General features: G+C 48.9%; 1 protein-coding gene across 3 annotated transcripts in view; it reads right to left on the bottom strand.

Annotated features, from left to right (window-relative positions):
* The window catches only part of MDGA2 (MAM domain containing glycosylphosphatidylinositol anchor 2), a 615,965-nt gene extending 596,877 nt beyond the window's left edge, over nucleotides 1–19,088 (bottom strand). For 2 of the 3 annotated variants that reach the window (XM_054027277.1, XM_054027279.1), the window contains exon 1: nucleotides 18,783–19,088. In XM_054027277.1, the coding sequence (XP_053883252.1) occupies nucleotides 18,783–18,855 (73 nt within the window). In that variant the 5' untranslated portion in view covers nucleotides 18,856–19,088. The remainder of the gene's footprint in view (nucleotides 1–18,782) is intronic. The other variant, XM_054027276.1, reaches the window with a different exon arrangement.
* Nucleotides 19,089–23,084: the final 3,996 nt, after the last annotated feature.

Genomic DNA, 23,084 nt, shown 5'->3' with positions numbered 1-23,084 from the left:
ATTCCAATCTCCTTTGGTTGTCAAAATCACAGCCATTTCTAGAATTTGAATTTCAGGGGGGTTTTAAGGATGCATATTTTTTCCTCCTAATCTCTTTTCAAAATGGGGGGGGGGGAGAGAAAGAGAGAGGGAAAAAAAACTGGTGTCTTTTTAGATGACCTGATTCTAAAGTGACTGTCTATCATCAAATCTAATGTTTAAGCAGCATCTGTTTTAAAAGCCATGGATTTCTCACTGCACAGGTATCTTGTGACTCACGCAATTAGTGCTTTAATACTTGCCCTTTTCAAAGATGCATATGCAAACTGTTGACAGATTCTCTCTCGATCTAAAAATCTGGTTAGCTCCAGGAAGTCTGGAGAGGTAGGAATGAAACGACAATTTCTCCCCAATTATTACTAATGCTTCTATCTTCTAGATCTCTGTCACTCTTACCAAGATCCTTAACCAGAACAATTTCTCTTTGCCTCTCTGGGCTTGTTTCTCAGAGAGAATACGTTAACTTGTCATTCACCTGGCAACGAAACCCACTGATCAATTACAGGAGTTTGTAGACAATTTTTTTTTAAGCAAAACTATACCTGTCTGTATCCCTTTGAAAGCCTGGACGGCTGGTTCATTGAATGGGTCAGTTTGCAGTAGCTGAACTATCCAGTACACATTTGCATTGTGTGATCGATTAGTCATGAAATGTTCTATTCCCAGCATCTGCACATATGTATCCACTAATTTATAAGCACTAAGGCCCAATCCAGCAAAGAGGCTTTTCAGATGCTTTACATTTAAGAGTTTGCTTAAGTGCTTTGCTGGATTGGGGGTCTGACAACCCAGTATAAAACTCATAATATTGTATCCGGCTACTAAAATGTTCTGTCCTTCCCATAGCTGGTGCACATCGCTGAACTTGTAACCTTAGACCTATAACATTTGTTGGAGATTTACGAAAGGCGTCACATTGAAGCAACATCGCGACTATCTGAAAATTGTTCCCTACCATTGCTTTAAGTATCACTTCAGGTTACTATCATGCAAAGAGGCGTTTATTGTGCATGTGGGTCTTTCCGTCAAGAACAGGGGAGAGAACATTTAAAAGAAGAACAGGGAAATGAAATTGTAAAACCCCACCCCAATCACCATGGGGACTCAGAGGCAGGTGAAGCACCTAAAATGCTTCTTTTCTCCAACCAGCTAGACAGCAAGCTGGCAGTGGTGCGTAATCAGAAAGTATAGTGCAGTGTGAATTGCTGTTCTGCTGTGTAAGGGACTTTGGAGACCGTCTCTCCTCCTAAGAAAGGTGTAGTTCTGTTCATATCGTCCCATGCAAATGCGGCTGGTGTATCTTAATAATCCTGGGTGTTTCAGACAGTCAGTTCCCACTGCGAATTAAATTTAACTCACTATCTGTGAATGACTCTCTTTATTATTTTAGAAAACGTCACAACAGAGAGGACAGATGCATCTCAGCTGGGGCACTCAGTATTGGCCCAACTCTGTCCTAATTTCTGTCATCTGTGTCTACAACTGAGTGCTCTTGCAATCATTTGCGGGTGCAAAACTCTCTTTTATTGAGAGGGGCATAACGAGATGCTGGGTTGAGGCTCCACAGAGTGAGTGAAGCGGGGGGCTGCACTGAGGGGTTATGTTGTGCTACCTAACGTGGAGAACGGACATTAAGAATAGTGCCTTTGAGCAGAGGGACCCCAGAGCGATCTGAAGAGTTTTTCCAGGGATCATTGCATCCGTCACGGAAATGCAATTACCTCGGCGTGGTACACAACTGCGTCTAAGCAGGAGAATAAAGAGTAACTTCTCCAGTGAGAGCTACAGAGGGAGGTCAGGAAGGCAGAATGTAATTATCGGGATTCGAATCAGAGCAGCACTAACTGCTACTAGTGGGGGGGTGGGGATATCCTGAGGCCTTTAATGACCATACGTAGCCAGAGCATCTCCAATAAGACGGTGTCCCTTCCTACTATACTGCGGCAGTGGACAGAGAGAAAAGCCCCACATATTGAGGCATCCACACGGCTTGCTGTATGGCTGGATTTCCTTCCTGCAGTCTGGTTCTGACTGAGTCCAACCGTGCCCAGGGCTAGGAAGTGGACACAACTCAAACCTTGTTCATTGACTGCAGGAGTGAACACCTCTGTTAAGAGTGCCTGCTGCTAGTCCCCAGGGCTGTTACACCGCATGGCAATACAAAGTGACTTGGCTTCCATCCACAACAGGTGAGATAGTCAAAGTCTGTGCATCCATGCAGGACAAAATATGTCACAGTGCCACAGCGCCACTGCTCAACTAGAGACTACGATGGGGATCATGGGAATTCACAGAGGGCCTGGTAGGGATGCATTAAAGCCCTCCCCAGCCCAAATGAACAACTACCCCGACACTCTGCTAAGAGGTACGAGGGGATTTCTTTAGGCTACCCCATGGCAGCTTCCACCTAATTCCCTGACAAGCAGGGATATAAGAACCTATGGGGACAGACTGGCAGAGAAGAAGCAGGTGGACTCAAGAGAAGTAGGATGTGTCTTTCCCGTGACACCTGGGATCCAGGAAGGCTGAAGCAGCCACCCCTTATACCGTGTGCCTGGATGAAGCAAGCCCTGGTGTGTTTTTCTCTGGACTGGGACTGAGGTGAAACTTGGTCTCCTAGTGAGAGAAGATACAGCTGAGAGAAGCTCTCTCTCCTTGGGAGCAGGCTGGTGGTTGCTACTTTTAAACACCATGCCTTGTCCATAGGCCAATTCCCCACCCAGCCATGCACCTTCTTTGGCCCAGTCTCCAGCTGTCCTGTCACAGAGTCTCCATCACCAATAACATTTCCCTCAACACACAGCAGACCCCCATCAGACTCGTCACTGGGACCTCGCCAAGCTACCAAACGAAATGGGGGTACCTAACTTGTTTAGCATACCAAAGGCTAGTGACCACCTGTGAATACTGAGACCGCAGTGGCCACCGACCTATACAAATGCACCTCTCTCTGCCTCAGCCCCATGATTTTCCTGTCTATTTACCTATTGAGTATTGTCTACATCAGGGGTAGGCAACCTATGGCACGCGTGCTGAAAGCGGCACGCGAGCTGATTTTCAGTGGCACTCACACTGCCCAGGTCCTGGCCACCGTTCCAGGGGGCTCTGCATTTTAATTTAATTTTAAATGAAGCTTCTTAAACATTTTAAAAACCTTATTTACTTTACATACAACAATAGTTTAGTTATATATTATAAAGACTTATAGAAAGAGACCTTCTAAAAACGTTAAAATGTATGACTGGCACGCAGAACCTTAAATTAAATAAATGAAAACTTGGCACACCACTTCTGAAAGGTTGCCAACCCCTGGTCTACATCCTAGTTTGGGAGCTCTCTGGGACAGGGCCTGTCTTGGTGTAGTTTCTTTGTGTAGTATCTAGCACAATGTGGCCCAAACCTTTTTTGCATCCTGTAGGCACTACCAGTAATTAGCAAAACAATCCAACATATTTTTCCCCAAAATACATTTATTAAGATCACCCAATTGGGTATGATGTAAGTGAGTCCTTCCATTTAAGTACACTGTCTATCATGACAAACAGAGGTCACCTGGGTCAAAGAAGGCATTTTAAAGCATCAGTTCTGCATAGGCCAACCTGTTTGAGTGAGAAGTATCAAGGTCAAAGAGGAACCAATGGCATTGAAGGACAGGCCAGAGCCTGACAGTCTAATTTTCAAAGGACTACCATTCCAATGGAGAGAATTCTGGCACGGCGGATGGCTCCCCTGTCCAACCAATTTTATCAAGAGTAGGCAAGATTCCAAGCGCTTGCCATGCATGTCATATTTCAGGCTAGCTAATTTTCACAGGGGCTAAAATTTTGGCAAGCCATCTGTCTAGCCTAGGATTATTGCTGTTTATTAAAAACATGTCAACTACCAGTTGTAATTGGGAAACATCTTTAAAGTCACAAACAAGGCTCCTCGAATTCTCTAAAAAGAAAGACCACCACAGGAACCCATACCACCAGGGTTTTCTGAAGTGAACCTTCTCTGCCAGGCAAGGGTGCCGAATACACAGGCCAAACTATGCCTGGCATTATCCTGGAGAATAGCCTGACAGTAGTCAGCATCATCTGAGTACAGCAAAGGGCCCCTCTGGACTAGGGCTCTTAAAGATGAGATGTTGGTACCATTAAGCATAATGCCCGATCCTGAATTCCTTGCTCAGGCCAACTGCCTCTGCAGCCCTTTGCTTCAATGGGAGTTTTCCCAAAGTCAGCAGTAAAGGACTGGGGCCAGAGAATGAGGCAAATGCATGAGATACATCTCTCCTTGACAGGCAAGGTAGATGGGTCCATTTGCACCAGGGCCACATTTGGTCCCAGATACTTAATTACTATGTATAGAGGGCTGGGGTGGGGGGGAGAACATTTTTCATTCATTGTTTTCTTTAAAAATGCATCCCATTGCTTTTGTAGGAAAGTCTAAATCTGAAATGTTTTCCTCCAGTTCTATTAGTCTTATGGATGACCCTAAAGCAACTATACATCTGTTTTTTTCCAAGGACAATCCTGGTTTTTCATATGACATCAAGGGAACTTCTCACAGGAGGCCAGAGATATCCCAGTTTTTCATTTAAGTCAATGAAAACATGGTTTGTTTTTTGATACAACTATAAAATGTTTGCTCAAAGTCAAATTTACTCTGTGTTTTCCAGCAGAACGAGGGCTCGGTGTGATGAACAGCGTTTGGAGTGCAGAGAAAATGAGTGCAGACACTAACTACCCCTTCTTTTGCTCAGAGAAAACGTCAACATTTGATCAGTATTTCATGACAAATTCAGGCCAGGAAGTTACTGTGAAAACTCCTCCTCCACTCCATGAACGATGTACCGGTTGAGTGAGAAGTTGACAGTAGCATTACCAATACCCTTTTCTTTTTATGTGCACTTTTGTGAGACTACTTCATGAGCCTAAAAATTTCACCACAAAAGTGTCCCCAATTTTTATTTTGAAATTCTGGTTGGCTTAGATGGACCCAGTCTGTGAAATTGGATTCCAGAACCAAATGCACACAGTTCGAGAGTATTTGAATTACGCGATCTGGATCAGTTCATTTAAAAGATAGGGTCCAGATGGAAAGTTGTGAACTTCCCTGAAGTTGAAGAGTGTCTATAATTCTGGTTTGGTTCCCTTATTGTTACAGCCATATATTGATTATATTCAAATACAAACAACAAGGCACTGAAATTAAGGTTATATTTTAAGCAAGAAATTTAAATTCATTTAAATTCAAAGAAACGTTGCAGTTATTGCCTACACATATCTACAGGCAGGTTTGATATCGTACCCTCTAGAGCATATACATTCTTTTAATAATGTAAAACAGGTTACAATTAAAGGCCAGATCATTTGCTGAGTAACTTATGTTGTTCTGATATTTTCATTAAAGTAATATTAAAAAGAGATTCACGGGTTCATTGAGTTCAAGGCGAGAAGGGACTTATCTAGTCTGACCTCAGCACAGCACAAGCCATAGATTTCCCCCCATGATTCCTGCTTCCGACCCCACAACCTATGGGTGAGCTAGAGCACAACTTTTAGAAAAAACATCCAATTTTTAATGTAAAGACCAAGTGACGAGGAATCCGGTACACCCCTTAGTGAGTGGTTCCAATGGCTAATTACCCTCACTGTTAAAAATGTATGTCCCAGTTCCCGTTTGCATTTTGCTGATTTCAACTTCCAGCCAGTGGCTCCTGGACCTCGCCAGAGGCTAGATTAAAGAGCCCTCTCCAATGAGACATTTTCTCCCTCTGTAGATACTTCTCGACCACAATCAAGTCACTTCTCAACATTTCTCTTGGATAAACTAAATCGGTTGAGCTCCTTTAGCCTCATTGCAAGGCATGTTTCACAATCTTTCCTGCAGCCAAACCGGTGAGCAGTGACTTGCATTAAAGTACATTCATCATTGACCAGCATAGGCTGAGAGTTACCATACCTTAGTAATAGCAGGCTGTAGAAATAAATGTGTACACTACTCATGGGCTTGCAAACTGAATGCCGGGGCCTGCCTACTCTTCCTTGACCGTCTGACCGGAGGGTTAGCGGAGCAGGAGGCAGGTTGGTATGAACCTCGGCCGTCGTGCTGTGGTTTCATTTTTATCACTGTGGCAGAAGGACCCAGAAGATAATCTGAGGCATTTTCCAGGATTTTACACATGCCCAGCTCTGAAGCTGCACGGGCTTACACCTGGCCTACCGGGGGAAGTTTGTGAAGGGGCAGTTAATAAAAATGTGAAAACCCAATGCCAAAATCCAATCCAACTCCAGCAAAAGGCATGGTAAAAACTGGCACGCCTGAAGAGAGAGTATTCCTCCTTCTGCTCAGTCTTGAAAGCACTTATGCCTGTGGATAGCCCTGTCTCATGTAAGAAGAGATATGCAGGATCAGGCCCTTTGTTTGCTGTCAGTCAGGAAACAGTAGCTACATTCAAGTTGAACAAAAGCCTATTCCAGCCTAGTGGGGCCCCAAAAGCCAACTGCCGGAGAAAAAGCTCTGCTATTTCCACTGAAGTCCCAACTGTATTCAGTATTCATATTACTTATGGTGATGACAGGAAGTAATTCAGACTGAAATGTTCCTTGGAAACAAAATCTATGAGAATAAACCTGCAAAGAGCCAGCAAGTAAGCAGAGGACAGCACGACCGTCGCAGTGTGGGAAAGCCCCTCTGGCTAGAGGCAGAGTGGTTGGTGGGATTAGAACATACTAAGGAACACAAGCACAAGGTAGCGGATACTTGGCTGATGAGGACTCAAGCCCAAGTACAGTTGGAGACAGAGTACAAAGGAGATGCTTGACAGCTGTGTGGGTGGAAGGTGATACCATCCTTTGTACAAGCAACCCTTCTCCGTGGATACGGAAGAACGCCTTCCTTCCCAGGAACTGAACCAGATTTGTTGCAGGTTGAAGAAAATAACTAATTTGTAAAAAGTCCCCCTGGTTTGTTGTGCTAGTTTCTTTTCCCCTCAAGGTATGTCCACACTGCAGCTTCCCAGCTTGGGTAGATGCTAAAACCAGCCACATCCCTAGGGGCAGCACAGGAGACAGCTCAGGCTAGCTGTCTGGATACATGCTCAGGCACTGGGACCAGTGGGGGAGGTTTAGGTTGGATATTAGGAAAAACTTTTTCACTAGGAGAGTGGTGAAGCACTGGAATGGGTTACCGAGAGAGGTCATGGAATCCCCTTCCTTAGAGGTTTTTAAGGCCCGGCTTGACAAAGCCCTGGCTGGGATGATTTAGTCGGGGATTGGTCCTGCTTTGAGCAGGGGATTGGACTAGATGACCTCCTGAGGTCCCTTCCAACCCTGATATTCTATGACCATACTGAGGTGGTGGCCCCAAGCTGCCTCCCGGGCTATTCCCGGCTACACCGCTATTTTTACTGTTCGCTCAAGCAGAGCTAGCGCGCCTGTCTGCCCGAGCTGAGACGCACACTCCCAGCTGCAGTGTAGACAGATCCGAAGTGACGCTGGGGTTGCACTCGGAATTATTCCGACCCACTACATAATGCAAAAATTAAGTCATTGTAAAAGCAAATACATACACCAATTTACTATTCAGAGCCGGAAGCGTCTTTTCAAATAGATACCTGCTGCCCTTTAGTGAAAGGCTATCGGCAGTATCCACCTGAATTGTTACCCTAGACACTAAAACCTTTACCTGTCACAATAATAATACAGAGTAGGGAGAGAAAATTCAAGTGCCATTATGTGTTTGATGAACCACAAAGCCCCTTGGGAATGTTCATATTAATGAGAACATATTATGTATTCAGTGCAGAGGCACTGTAGTGTTTCGAGTATAATGTACCTTTAAATGGACACTGTCAGCTGAACAATCACACTGTGTCCGAGAAAAGCTACCTGTAATTATTATTTTTATCACCTAATGCGAGAGCTGAAAGAGATTAGGGGGGAAGGAGCTCACTCGTTTCAGTTTGTCTCCTTTGAGAACTGGGCGGCACACGCTGCGTGAGCGGTTCAAAAGCACAAAGGACAGCTGGGTGCATGGCTCCCTCTGGAAATCAATGGGAGTTAAGAGGCACCAGTCATTAGTGCCTTTGAAAATCCCCCGCACCGTGGGTGCAGTCAGTGTCACTGCTTCCCCCTAGAGTCGTGATTTCAAACGGAGGACAATGCATTTGTCAAAGCACAGTCATTGGACTAGAGACCCAAGAGGGTCACCTGCAGAAGCTCCCCCTGCTCCTACACAAAAGGGGGACCAGCTGTATCCTCAGCACTATATTCCCTTCTGTCAGATGCCACCAAGCATCCAGGGTCCACCCCACAGCAGTGCAAAGAGTGGGTATGGGCCTGGAGTGGTCACACCAGCCACCCTCTAGCTCTCCAGAGATTGCCACAGTCCACTTCCCCCCCACCCCGCACTCACCCAGCCACAGTTGCAGCCAGAGGAAATCCCCAGCTCTGGACCTGTGCTGCAAGCAACCGGAGCTCAGTGTGGACCAGAGCTGATGCAGAGAAACGGGGATGCAGAGCACACCAAGGGCTGCAGCAACCTCGCGCCAGGAAGAGCTGCCCATTGGCGCTGGCCATTGCAGATAGCCCTGTCTGCAACAGAGCAGCCTGCACCAACAGCCAAGAGACCCCCTTCCATGAACACGCGGGCTCTGCGGGACACCAAGAGGGTGTTCCCGGCGGCGGTAACTAAACACCCGTAATCACATCATGACTCGCACATCCTGCCATTGCTTCCCCGTCTCCCCCCGAACACCCCCCCACACCCCACTGAGCCTGCATTTCTGTAACTACGATGCCAGTTCGTGGGTCTGCGGAGGCGGTCTGTCTCTTTCCCCCATTGACTCCCCCCTCAACCTGTGCCTGCCGTCAGTCCGGTTACTCTACAACGGGGTCGAAAAATTACCTGCTTAGCCCAGAATATGAAAACTGGCTTTGAGATCACTCTAGGGACCCCCCCCCCATTTATTTCTGAGGCTTTTCTTTTCTATCAGTTCTGTTGAGGTCGCTATACTACCCCAGTAAACAACAGAGAATTGCTTAAGCGTCTGCAGGGACTGGATGTAGTGGGAAGGGGAGACATTTTAGAAACAGGACAGCAGCCACTGCAGAGCCCAGCCTCCTACAGCAGTGAAGTTTGGCTATCCCAGTCACCGGGCACCCAGAGGGTTCAAAGGCCCAGTCGCGAGAACACATCTTCAAAGAACAGGCCTCTCCCACATTCCCCTTTGAAAATTCCCCTGGTTTTCCCAGCCGCCCAAGCCAATCCTTGAGCCCTTTGAAGCCAATGTCTCAATTGGTTCTATTTTCAACTGGTCCAAGATACAAACTGCTTAGTTTACAGCGCCTCCAAGGAGGTTTCAATGAAAGCCACGGCCAACTGTTCACTAGGGAATCGAAACCGGGCGAACCAGCTCCTCCAAGCTTGCTCACAAAAACCTTTCCCGCTCCAGCCCTTGATCAGCATGCACACAGCTCCCACCGCTGCTGACGGGAGTCGCGGGCGCAGATCAAGGGCGGCGCGTTTACTGATGAAGAGGGAGTCAAAGGTGGCACCTCTGAGCAGACAAGCTGCCCGGAAAGATGCGAGGAGAGGGAGAGAAGCTGGATTGAGCTATTTTTCCTCTTCATTTGTTTTTCCCACTGACTCTAATTAAACTGGATTTAGCTCACGAGCCAGGAGAGATTTATTTATTTATTTTGAAGTGCTTCCTTGCTGCCAGACTTCCTCCCAATTCCCCTCGCTCCGATTCAGAGAGAACACCTTGACCCAATATATGCAGAGCATCAACCATTTCCTTCTATGGAGATGCAAGCAATGTGCTAATAAGCCACTCAAGACAGCCGACAGAAAACGCTTTAAATGTCAAGAGGATTGTTTTGGAGTTATCATCTTCTTACTCTGAACGCGGCACAGTCAGCGGGGTAGCTCCTGTGTGGAGTAGGGTCCACTGGAGACAATAGAGCTGCCACCGCTCACACCCACTGAGGATACGGCCCACTCTTTTGCTTGCTTGAAACTTAATGTATTTTAATGATATTTATCAGACACAAAACTTGCTTTTCATTACCATCTACATGGAAAGCATTACATGCCATGTTCCACATGCCCGTTCTCTTGTCAGATTTTGCCAGATTTTGACACCATTCCAAATATCTTTGCCTTTCTTTCCAGTATGAGACAGACAAGGTGGGCGAGGGAATCTCTTTTCTTGGACCAAGTTCTGCTGGTGAAAGAGACGAGCTTCGGAGTTACAGACCCCCTTGTCTCTCTCATATCCTGGGACCAAGAGAGCTACAACACTGCCACCGCAAACTCTACGATATGAAATTTACCAACAGACTAATCCTGCATTACTGACTTAGGGGTACATCTACACTACAGCGGGGAGTCGATTTAAGATACGCAAATTCAGCTACGTGAATAGCGTAGCTGAATTCGACGTATTGCAGCCGACTTACCCCGTTGTGAGGACGGCGGCAAAATCGACTTCTGCCGCTTTTTGTCGGCGGCGCTTACTACCACCTCCGCTGGTGGAGTTAGAGCGCCGATTCAGGGATCGATTGTCGCGTCCCAACGGGACGCGATAAATCGATCCCCGAGAGGTCGATTTCTACCCGCCGATTCAGGCGGGTAGTATAGACCAGACCTCAGGTAACTAGCACTCAGTGATACCCCAATAGAACTCCTCTTGTGCATAAAGGCTGCGGTATTTGTCTGTAAAAACAGTACTTCGGTCACTGTTCAGCCCGATCGAAAGCCCACTGATGTTGATAGGAGCTTCTCCATTGGCATCAGTGGACTTTGGATCCACCCCAAAAATTCATTTAATTGCAGTTATTTAATCTTTTCCTACAAATCAGTGGAGATTTCTATATGTTGATTGTGCTCCCTGGATCATGCTGGTGGCAGCACAAAACCAGTGCAGCCGAGTGCAAAACCAAGCCAACATATTCCTCTCCCTAAAAATCCAATGCCCCTTTGCATGATTCGCCCGTGTACAATGCTGCAGCGTGTGACCTATTGCATATTCCAGCAGCCTCTAGGACCTCCAAGAAAAGAATCAGTTTGAAGAGTCATTTCTATTCATTTGTGTTGGTTAATGGGCAGGTTGATGGGCCAGATTTATTTCCCTCTCTCCACATTCTCTAAGTGCATTAGCTTACATGCAGAAAATGAAATCATCTCCCAGCATTAATGAAATCTCAGTGATAAAATATGCTGGGAGAAGAGGGAACAGCCTTCAAGGGAATCTAAGTGGGTTGAGTGAAGAGTTAAAGTTTTGAAGGATTGGCTGCTCAGTAAACGGTCCTGGAGTTAGCGGTTGTAGAGCACATCAGCTGCTTAGAAATGCATAGCACTGCAGCAGGACATAATACCTTTCCTGTTCTCGGGTGAGACCGCTTTGGTTTCGGTCACACAATATCCAGAATTGTACAGGGTTAAACCATATGATACAATAACAGCATTCAAAGATATCCACGATGGGGAGCACTGATTCAGAAAACCAGCTCTCTAAACGAAACCAGCCGTACCATTTGGGGGCTGGGTAATTAAGAGGCTGGCTTTTGAATATAGGAGCTAATAATCAACTATCTTCCTGAACCTAGTTAGTTTTGCTAACAGGGAAAATGCATTAGTGTTGGGGTTCCCACCTCCCTTGAGGGTTTTTTTTCCTCCTTCCAGCCTCACTTGTTTCACTAGCTTTAGCCAGAGTATCAGGTAAAAGCAGGGTCAGCTATGACATACAGCCATCAATATTGCTAAAGCCAACAGTCATTAATCTCCTGTTCTGGTTAGCTGCTAGCATGCAGCTACAAAACAAAAGCTGCAATGTAGCTGACAAAAGTTCTTTCTTGACAAGACATGACCACCAGTTTCTGTTGAATGGCTGGCTGTATTTTCTATACAGGATACTTCATCAGACCCCAAATCAAGTCGCCATATGGAATGCCAGGCTCAGCTCTTACTTTTAGATCCACTGATTGATTTGAAATGTGCATCTTTGTAAATCATAAAAATATTTTAAAATTAAGCCTATTGTATAAGGCTCTTAGCAGGCATTAAAAAACAAACAAACCAGGAGCAATCTTTCTAGTGTTTAGTGTCAGAAATGTCACCCTTCCACATTAGTCACGGCAGCAACTGAAGAGGATCCTCCTTCACTTACCGGGGTGCTATTTTTTGGGGGGGGGGGGGAGAGGAGAGACACTTCCCTTTGCGTATTTAGTACTACAAGATACTGGTTTCAAGCTGGCCATCGCATAGTTTTAGCCCATCTCAACAATACTCCTCTCTCCAATGCCCCGAGCACTGTGCTTATTCTTTTCCATTTTTCTCTCTTTTCTTCGGGGTTCATTGATAAACATTTTGAGGAATACTACTACTGTTACCCAGGTCTGTCGGTGGGATTTTTAGCTCTTAATTATAGACGCTGTTATAAAATAGTTTGTGTGTGTGTGTAGAGATGGATCCATGTTACATACACATGCTTCTCTTTATATAAAGATACCTGTCTTTACATACACGAACTTGCACTCACCTTCAGCAGTATTTTGACACCTACGAATTGATGGACATTTAGGATTACTAAGGGCCATGTCTTCCCTGTTCATGGGAAAAGAGCACGGAAGTAACAAACATATAAAAAGAGAAAAGATGTGCAAGACATAGACAAACAGTCTGTAGTGAAACATGGAGTAGCACACAGCTGGAGGTATGACCACCAACTACAACGAGGAAGAGCAGCCTATGGAATGCACTGTGCGTAGCAGAGCTATGCCTGTTTCTGGGAAAGGAGACTGGGTTGCATTTATGTAAGCTGTGGCTGTGAGCCTCTTAGAATTTGCAAATGAGCCTCCCTCCCACCCACACATGCTGTTTTCAGACAGCCATCATAGGCCTGGTGAAGCCATTGCTGCATTTAGATTATATATATCTCACCAAAATGTTTATAGCTGCTCATCTCAAGTTATTTGTGCAAACTGTTACAGAGTTGGAAATTTTGTCTCTAGTATAACAGGCAGTGATTTTCTGTGACTCCTTCCATTTTTCCTCCAGACCACACCCCCCACCTCTGATATTATAATGTTGGCAGTTCATCCAGGTTGTGCCACTTCCCTGCTGTAATTCAGTTTGTGTAATATCACGCAGAAGGTTGTGAATTGCAGTCAGACTTTTCAGGGGAGATTTTTAGTAATTTGCTGCACTCTTCTTCATTCTGCAGCGTGCAACGCATGGGAGTACATGACTCTAAGACATAATGGTTCGGAGTGCCTGGAACAACACAAACCGTTTATAACAGATCCAAAAGCCTGTGAAATTCGGCATCCTTAGCCTAAAGAGCTTGTCAAATTGACATAAGAATTTTGTTCTCCCATCTTTACTACATCCTTCATCTTTACGGAACACAGTTTATTCAAGTTATCGAATAACAACACTTCATGCCCATATTAAGCCTTCTCACCAAGATATTTTTGTACTGCACTGCAACTCTACCGTAGAATAAAAATATGTACCAGTAATGTTCTGAGTACTTACTTTTTATGCTTTAGTAACCATGCATGGCATCCAGAGATAAGTAATTTAAAAAGGGGGAAGTGCATGCGGCACTTGAGTTTTTCGAAGAATTATTTTGCAGAAAACAAGCTAGTTAAAATTAAGGAGGTGAAATAAATAAGAGAAAGGCCCCATTTTTTTCAGGCCTTTTGGATCTTTGTATTACATTGGTCCAGAGAATAGGGGACTAGGCTAGGAGTCAGGTAGATCGGAGGTCTGGTCCTAGCTGTGCCGCTGACCTGCTGTGTGACCTTGGGCAAGTCACTCCACCTCTTTGAGCCTGTGTCTCTATCCACCCAAAGAGTTTGTATACATGGTGTTAAACGGGACTACACAAACAGGTACCTACTAGTTCACACGAGAAGGGTCTACATGGGGCAGTTACAGCGCAACCCTTCAGTGCATGCTCCAACCCACACCCCCGCAGTCCGCACTGCCGTTCGTCGGTCTTCCAGGCTCACCTGGAATATTATTAATAATTTTATCAGAAATAGTGGCTGGAGCACTGGGCTGGGACTCAGGAGCTCTGGGTTGTATTCTTGGCTCTGGCACTGAGCTGCTGGGTAACTGTGGATAAATCACTCCACATCTCTATGCCTCCCTTTCCCCATCAGTCAAATGGGAACACTGAGACTGACCTCCTTTGAAATGTTCTGAGAGCTACTGTTGAAAAGTACTATGTAAGAGCTAGGTATTATTATTACTAATAATACTTTCAAGTAATGTTAGTTTAAAACAAATGTATACCCACATGTATCTTAAGAAAGTGAATTACATTCTTCTGGGATCTTGGAATCTATGTTAAGATGGATCGGTGGTTTGCATTTTAAAATAAGAAGGGCCAGACACCACTGTTACCAGTCAGCGGCGCTCCAATGAAATCCAATGGCATTTAGACCTGTTGAGCAACTGGCCCAAAGACAAGCGATATTAAAAAATGGGAAGGGAAAAGACAGTAAAATTTCTTTGCCTACTACTGCAGTCAGGTCTATTTTTTGGCATTAAGTATTGTCATTATTTATCAATGAGTTTCATTAAGCGGCAGGGTGTACACAAAAGAGGATGTAGTCCCTGCCCCAAGGAGATTACAATTTGACATGATCCTGCTGTCATTGAAATCAGTGGAAAAATTCACATTAAACTGCAATGGGTGCAGGACAGGCCCCCACATTTTCAGGATTCTTGGTGCAATATTGCCACTAGTTTTCCAGTCAAACATAAAAGAAAAAAAAACTATGAACAAAAAGATTTAAGACACAATTTTCAAAGGCACCTATATTTTCAAAAGTGATTTAGGCACTAAGTTGCCTAAGTGTGCCCACGTCACTTTTGAAAATGGGACCTAGGCAATTTGGAACATTTTACCTTTCCTCAAAATTATTCCGGAAATATAGAGTGGGATTTTCCAACAGCTCCCAGTGGAGCTAACAGGAGCTTTATTATGACTGCTTGATTTCAACAGGATGCTGAAAACTTTGGAAAGTTACTGTTCCATAATGTTCTGAGACCTGGGCTTCAAAGGACTACCTTGAACAATCTGCCAGACAAGAATGGACTCTTGGAACAAAACACGTCACATGGTTTTCCTGGGGAATATCTAGGGGGAGGCAAATGCAAATTTCCCAGGCTCCAGTTATACAAAACCCAGCCTTTTGAAGCTACACTCTGAGAAGTGAGTTATTGTCTGCTGATCACCTGTTACATGAGGACAAAATCAAAGACCTAAGCTGCATAAGGGAAAGACTGAACTATTCATGATTGTTCTGGTTCTGAATTTGAAACAGTTAGGAACTTGTAACCATAGGGAAAAATCAGTTCTGGGTTTTGATGGACTGACACCTACCAGAGCCGGAGGTTGGAGTTGGGATGATCTCTGGGGAGCTTTTTTTAGGATGCATGCAGGTTCTTTTATTGTTTTACTATGTTTTTCCTGTAATGCTTTCACCTTAAGAATAAAGGTGCTTGCTTATAAAGAGCTGTGTTGTAACTTAGAACTGTAGGCCATTACGCTGTTCATAGCCTCTGGAGCGAGAAAACAAAAGTGCAGATGATGACCTGTTTAGGCAGTCTGGCTTGCTGGGAATATCACAGCATAAGCAGGGAACCGTGCAGCTGGAAAACCCCAGTCAGGACAGAGAGAGTTGTGGGTCTCTGGCCAAGAGAGGTGATGCCTGAGGAGCTGGAAGCCTAAACTGGTGCCCTTGAGGAAGAAATACATGTGCCGTTGCCCTGAACTGGTATATTTAAAAAAAAAAGTGAGGCGCTTGCCAACTGAAAAACAAGACTGAGTTTAATGTATAATTTTAAAATATCATATGTTCACTTACAACTCAAAAACCACTTTGTCTCCCAACATCATGAACATCTGCAGGTCCCTAGTCCATCACAGAGACCAAGTATAATGTGCATTACAGAATGACAATACATCACATTTAACTCTTATTTATAAAGAAGTCTTATCCCAGATGTGCAATCCTTTTTTCAGTAACAATTTCAGCACAATTACTAGCAACCAACTAAGGGCACGATCTCTTTCATAGATGCCCACGCACAACATATAAGCCTTAACAAACACTCTCCTATGCATTGCAGAAACTTATGTTCCAAGAAATCCAACAATGTGTGTCTCTGTGCTTGACAGGCGAATGGATGCATTGGTGGCACACAGAGTGTAATGTTTCAAGTCAGTAATGCAAACGCTAAGGAAAATCCTCATGACAGTTCCTAATATTTTGAATTACATCAGATTTCAAAAAACCTCCAGCCACAAGTTTGCTTGCAGGCGGGTAATGGACATGAATGGCCTATTGCATTCATATGTGTGCGCACATGTGCCCAAAGAAGCGTGTACTAGAAAAATGACAAAGATTCCTTAACATGTACTACCACAATACTCTTGTGAGAATGGGAGGCATGAGAGCCATGTCACCACTGAGCTACGCTGCTTATGTAATGTCGAGCAGTAACTAGAAACACGGGGGCAAGTGAGAGACAGAGGAACACATTTAGCCCTAAGCAAGCAAGTGCAACTTATACTGGAGTTAACAGGGTTGCATCTACTTAGACCAGTAATTAATGTGACCCAGAGCTCCCCCATCCCCAGGCCACCCCCTGGATATCAATGAAGTAGCACGGGGCCCCAGAGGCATGTATTGTGCTAGCGCTGCACCAGCCCCATAATGTCACCCTGCTCTTTGGACTTTTTGGCTTTTGTTATGATGTCACAGGATTTATCATGGATTATGGCTGCCTCTCGTATGTAGCATATTCTCCTGTGAACGTGCTGCATCTACTGTACAGCATGTGCTTCTCTTCTACTAGGAGGGGTTTTGTTTAGCCTACCTTTTGATACCATTTTTAATAACCATCTGGTGCGCTAAATAAAGTGCTGATTGACATTCTGGACAATGCCTTTGAAGGCAGTAAGGCTGCATGAGGAGGAAAATCAGCACGGATTTTGGCCCTGTAATTTCCAGATGCACAAAATCATTGTGGACAAACTACTTGCATTCATCTAATCTGCTCCTCCGGGCTGCAGTGAACATGTTCAAATTCCCATCCACTTGCACCAATAAAAACCTTGCAAAGCCAGCTCTCAAATCAGGGGTTCACCACCACCCCGAGCAATGCATTATGTTTTTAACAGGTGTGCGCCAGTGCAAGAAAGAGAAATACAGACTGATCTTAGATGGGGTGATTCGCAAGCCACGGTAAAGAAATGTAACATGGCTAATGAGAAGAAATGTTCCTACGGCCAAATGTGTCCTGTAAGTTGATCCCTATGGTGGCTACTCTAGGCTGTGATATGTTACAGATTCCGGTATTCCTGGCTGTCCGTTTTACCACCCTGCATGATTTCTACAGCAGCTACTCTGGAACATGCACCAATTTGCTTCCCTCTCCAGGTCTAACTGGGATATTTGTCTTCTCTGAATCTGCGCTGTGCCAACAGGCTGGGGTCAGCATTCCTGACACCAGGATGCTGTTGCCAGGGCAGGCATCTGAATGAGAGAAATTCAGGGGGAAATGCAAAATAAATACATCTAAAAATCCTCTTCAGGGAGCGAGGGAGGGGGCAGGAGCCCCCACCGAAGTGCAGGCTCCTGGCTGAAGGGCGGAGTTGTCCCCCCCACCCCGCCAATCCCTTGCAGAGGAGCTCCCAGGACCCCTGGAAGAGCCTGGGCTGGACTTGGTCATGAATTGGGAGCCCCGCGGACCTTGGGTCCCCGGGTGGCTGCAGACGCGAGGCTCGTTCGGCAGAGAAAGCTTATTTCTAGCGTCCCCCGTGCCTCCCCACGCCTCGCTTGGGGGCTTTCTCCACGTTTGCTCGGGGCCCGGAGTGGGAGACCCACTCCGGCCTCGCTGCAGCCCCGTTCCTGCGCCCCAGAGCCGGATGATCCCAGAACGGGGAGGGTCCCAACCCCACGGCCAGCCGGCGGAGCACCGCGGCCGTGTGGCGCCCACGGAGAATGGACCCTGGAGGGGGGAAATCGCTCGCTCCCCGCTCCGGAGTGGGGACTCCGCTTTCCGTTCACACGGCGGCTCATTGCCCCCGCGCGGCGGGGAACCGGGGCAAATGGGTTTACAGCGGGTCACGGCGATCAACGGGTCTCTCAGCTCCCAGCCCAAGCCGCCCGCTCCCTCCTCTGCCGCACACGCTCCAGGTGGGAAGTGAGGGCTGACGGGTCCCTGGACCGAGACCCCAGACGTGCTGTTTGCAGCGGGGAGTCCCGTCCCCCCACCCCATCTTGAATCCGCCTCCATCCCCATTCCCCCCAAGCGGTCTCTGGCAGTGGGAACCGGGGCTCTCTTCTGATGCCCGTGCTCATGGCAACGGGGGTGCACGGAAAGCAAACTCCCTGCACTTCCCGAGCCTGGTCTCCCCGGAGAAACGGGGGAGGGAGGAGATGAGCCGGGGGGGGGGGGGAAATCAGGAGGCAGGAATCCTAAGGGTTGCACACAGCAAGTTTGATCCGGCGCTCCAGGTCGGTCCCGTCCCCCAGTTAACAGCCACGGAGGGGCTCCAGTCTTGCAACGCACGACGACAAGCGAACAGTGCCCCCCGCCCCATTCTGCATTGGGGGACAACCCCCTGCCTTAGCGGGCCGGGGGGGTCAGTCCCACCTCTCTCTTCCCCGCGGCGGAGACCCCCCTCCCAAGGTCAGGCTGGGCTCGGCGGGTGGGAAGGGACTCACCGTACACCCCTTGGCCGGAGATCCCCTCCAGCAGCACCGTCAGCAGCCACACCAGCCCGTACACTAAATCCATCTTCGCGTGAGCATCCACATATCCAGCCCCGGGCGGAAAGGAAGCGCGGGACCTGCCGGAGGCCAATGCCCAGCCCAGGTGGCTCCAAGCAGCGGGGCGCCCCGGGACACGCGGCCGGTGGGGAGCTGCCCTCCCTGGCGGCAGAGGCTGGGCAAACCGGGGCAGGCGCTGCGAGCCGGGGGGTCCGCTCCTCTGCCCCCCGCCGCCCTCCAGCCCCGCGGGGGTCCCCCCTGCTCGGGGTCTCTCGCCTTCACCAAGTCACTCGCCGCAGCAGGATCGAGCCGCCAGCCGCCTCCGGGGCCACCCCAGCCGGCTCCCCGCTCCCGTCACATGCCATCGCAGCGCGGCTCCCGGGGCATGGTGCGCGGGGCCGGACCCCGGGCGCTCTCCGGAACCAGCCTCCCGAGAAGTAGCAAGAAAACCGCCCCCAGCCGAGGGCAGCAGCAGCCCGCGGGAGCCGATGCACGGCTGCCCTGCGGCCCCCAGCCCGGGGCCCCCTCCCCAGGCAGCGGCCGGGGCCGGGGAGCCGAGAGGCGGGCGGCGGAACGCAGCAGCGGCAGCCGCCCGGGGCGAGGCACCTGCCCGGGGATGCAGCGTCCGGCGGCGGCCGGGCTCGGCGCGTGTGTGAGCGGCGAGGGGCAGCCGGGGCGAGCGGGGCGGTCACGTTGAGCTCTACGTGCGGGGAGCCGGGGCTGGGGAGCCGCAGCCCGGCGACGTCAAAGCCTGCGTGGCTCGGCCGCCTGCCTCCCCGCCTCCTCCTCCGCCCCCTTCCCGCGCCGGCGCCGAGCTGCGGGGGGCGGACGCGCCGGGGGAGGCGCTCGGGGGGCCGCCGCCCTCCGCGGAGCGCCCCGGGGGGCTCCGGCCGCCGGGCGCTGCAAGGTTTGGGGGCCGCCTGCCGTGCGCCCTCGCCTCGCACGTGGGTGGAGGCCGGAGCAGCGCCTGGGGAAGGAGGCGGCGATGGTGGGGACCCTCCTGCCCCTGCAGCGCTGCCAAGGGGCTGGACGTAGGGGGGCTGCAGCACCCACTGGCCTGAAGCGGTTTCCAGCACCTCCAGGGACCCAAATGGCGCTCAGCACCGCCACTGGCCAGACTGGTCCACGCCCCTGCCAGGGGATGTTGCTGCCTTCTCCTGGTGCTTCTCCTTCTCCACTGGGAGCGCTTCAGGTCAGAGGCTGCCTTGCCCACGGACTCCCCCGTGACACGTTGTTTTCATTGAGAGCCTGTGCTTTCCTCAGGACACTTTGCCTTCCTGGCCTGACTTTCTTCCTCTCCTGGAGGAGTGTCCTCCGTGTTTTCTCGCTTCCCCACATCTCCGCCGGGGCTAACATCACAGGGGGCCTGGGGCTGCTGGAAATGAGCATCAGCCACTAAGCTGGCTTGCCATTCATGGGATCCCATTCATGGTTGGCCCTTCCCAATTACCCCACTAAACATGATTAATAACAGCACTGTCTTCACACAATGCACAGTCAACCGGTGGAACTCCTTGCCAGAGGATGCTGTGAAGGCCAGGACCATAACGGTTCAAAAAAGAACTAGATAAATTCATGGAGGATAGATTCATCAATGGCTATTAGGCAGGATGGGCAGGGATGGTGTCCCTAGCTTCTGTTTGTCAGAAGCTGGGAATGATCACTTGTTGATTACCTGTTCTGTTCATTCCCTCTGGGGCACCTGGCATTGGCTACTGTTGGGCTAGATGGACCTTTGGTCTGACCCAGTGTGGCCATTCTTATGTTCTTATGTTCCCTGTGATGGCCCCGGCAGCCCCACGTTGGGCTCTGTTTAAGGAAGGCCCTACTCTCCATCAACTCCACTGCTCCTCCACCCTCTTTATCCCCACATGGTCTTTTCTTCCTTCATATATTAGATCTGGATTGGGGCAGCCCCATTACTTGGGATGCTGTAAAAACTTGGAAGAGGAAGAAAGCCCCTGTCCCAAAGAGCCCACTATCCAGGTTTAGGACGTGACACGGCCGGGGGCGGGGTGGGGAGGGGTGGGTGAAAAAGGCAAAGAGTTGGAGAAGACAGGGAGCAGTGAGATGAGCCTATCATTCAGCATAGCACATGCTTCCCCATTGGCAGGGCCTGCCAGAGAGCTAATCCGTCTTCCCTCGGTTGCGGCCAGTCTGTTAGCCAAATCATGGGGCATGCTTATCCTCCAGGTGGAGGTCAGGGGAGTGCTTGGAAAGTAAGCTGGTGTCTTGGGCCCCAATCCTGATCAAGAGCTGAGAGGGAGTGTGAGGTGTTTGCCAGCTCCCCAGGTGCACCAGATACCTCCGCAGGTAAGCCCAGCGTGAGTTTGAACATGATACAAGGCCCGTCTTTTCTCCCAGGCACTGGGGGAAGAGGCAGTTTTTATGTGGGGGATGGGCAGATGTTGATTGGGGAATCCAACATGAAATGGGGGAATGTGGCCCTCTTACTACAGGTGAGTAGACTGAACCGAAGCCCTATTTTTAAGTGAAAATTTGAACATTGCAAGTGTAGGGAGCAGACCCCTGTCTTCTGGTGCACTGTTTACTTTGTATGGCATGTCCACAGAAGCTCAGGTTAAGGTAAGAGTCAGACTGCATCAATCTGCTCTTACGGTGCCGTGTCCTGCTAAATACCCTGGCTGAGAATGGCCTCCCTTTACCCCAGGACCGAGGGCCTACTGGACAGCACGTGATCTTGGACCCAATCCCGACCAGGTTTCTCCTTAACCCGCGCCGCTCTTGAGTTATCCAATATTTACATTGGGGTTTAGTGAGGTCAGAATCTGGCCCTTCAGCTTCAGTTCCTACCGTTCCACACAACTGAAAGCTGGGATTGTAAAACAGCTCTTTAAGGAAAAGCTAAATTTCCCTCTTACATGCCTGCCTATATCAATTAAGGATTAATGTCCGAGGCCAACAAAAGATGACACGCTGGAAGAAGCCGCCGTCTTGTGACACCCATGGCCCAGTCAGGTCAGCAGCATTAGTGAGGGTTGGAATCTTTGCAGTCGTTCTTTACTCCTGGCCAGCCGCCGAGTTCTCTTTTTGTGCTCTTGGTTTGAAGTGATCGAGTGTGTTGGGGTACGAGTGTTTGGCACACTAGTTACTGGGGGTCAGAGTAGTGTCCAGGACAAGCTGTTCTTAAATGCACTAATAAATGCTGTGGGCCAGCTCTTGGTTCCCGCTGGGGCTGGTTTGTGCTGGGTTGGCTCAGCCAGCTATCCGAGTGCTCCCAATGAGGGACTGTGCACCGGGTATACGTAACGAGCTCTGTGCCGGGGCACGGGACACGGCAGGGGTCTGTGCCGTGCTCCAACAAATGCATGCTACCCACACAGCCCCTTGGGGGTCAGGGCAGCTGTACACAGAGAGAGCACTGTCCATTTCCACTGACTTCAGTGGGAGTTTAAAGCAGGGCTTGAATCTCGCTGGCCTGAGAATCTGGAGGTGGCAGGGAACATACAGCCGCATTTGCCATCCCAGATCCGGCACAGAGAGGAGCTCAGATTTATTCCGCCTTTGGATTCCTAGGTTCTTTGTCAATCCAATAGCAGGAGAAGGCTCAGACGAACACTCTAAGCACAGCACACTGGGGCATTTGTACAGTGAGAACATCCATGTCCTGGTTACTCACTGCTGAGCGGCCCCGGCTGTGAAGTGCCAGGGAACAGAGGACCTCTCCACTGCAAACAGAAGCAAAGAAAAACCTCCTCAGGGCAGCAAGGCTCAGCCCAGGTCAACTGCTCTGGCACTGAAAATAGCTGGGTGGCCATTCCCCTTGGGGCTGGAGCCTGGGCTCTGAAACTCAGGGACGCAGGAGGGTCTCCGAGCCTGGCCTCCCGCTGGAGTGGGAATGTTTGCACTGCTATTCTTAGCGCTATAGCGGAAGCTCAAGTCAGTTGACCTGGGCTTTGAAGCTCCCTGCTGCAGGGTTATATTTTGTTTTTTTCTGCGGTTTTTCGTTGTTTGTTGCAGTGTAGATCAGCGTTTTTCAAAGTGCTGGGTCATGGCACGTCAGGCACTGGGGTGCTCTGGGCAGCGCCGCTGACCGGGACCTTAAAAGTCCCGTTGGCAGCGCTGCTCAGTTACCTGTTCTGACACCACGCTGTGCCCCGGAAGCGGGTCCGGCTTCTAGGCAGGGGGGCCACAGGGCTCTGCGCACTGCCCGAGCACCAGCTCCGCACTCCCATTGGCCGGGAGCCAGCCAATGGGGGCTAGCAGGGCGGTGCCTGCAGGCAAGAGTCACGCAGA

The sequence above is a fragment of the Malaclemys terrapin genome, chromosome 4, assembly GCF_027887155.1.
Source record: "Malaclemys terrapin pileata isolate rMalTer1 chromosome 4, rMalTer1.hap1, whole genome shotgun sequence".
NCBI classification, from domain to species: Eukaryota; Metazoa; Chordata; order Testudines; family Emydidae; genus Malaclemys; species Malaclemys terrapin.
This window is presented reverse-complemented; position numbering and strand designations above follow the sequence as displayed.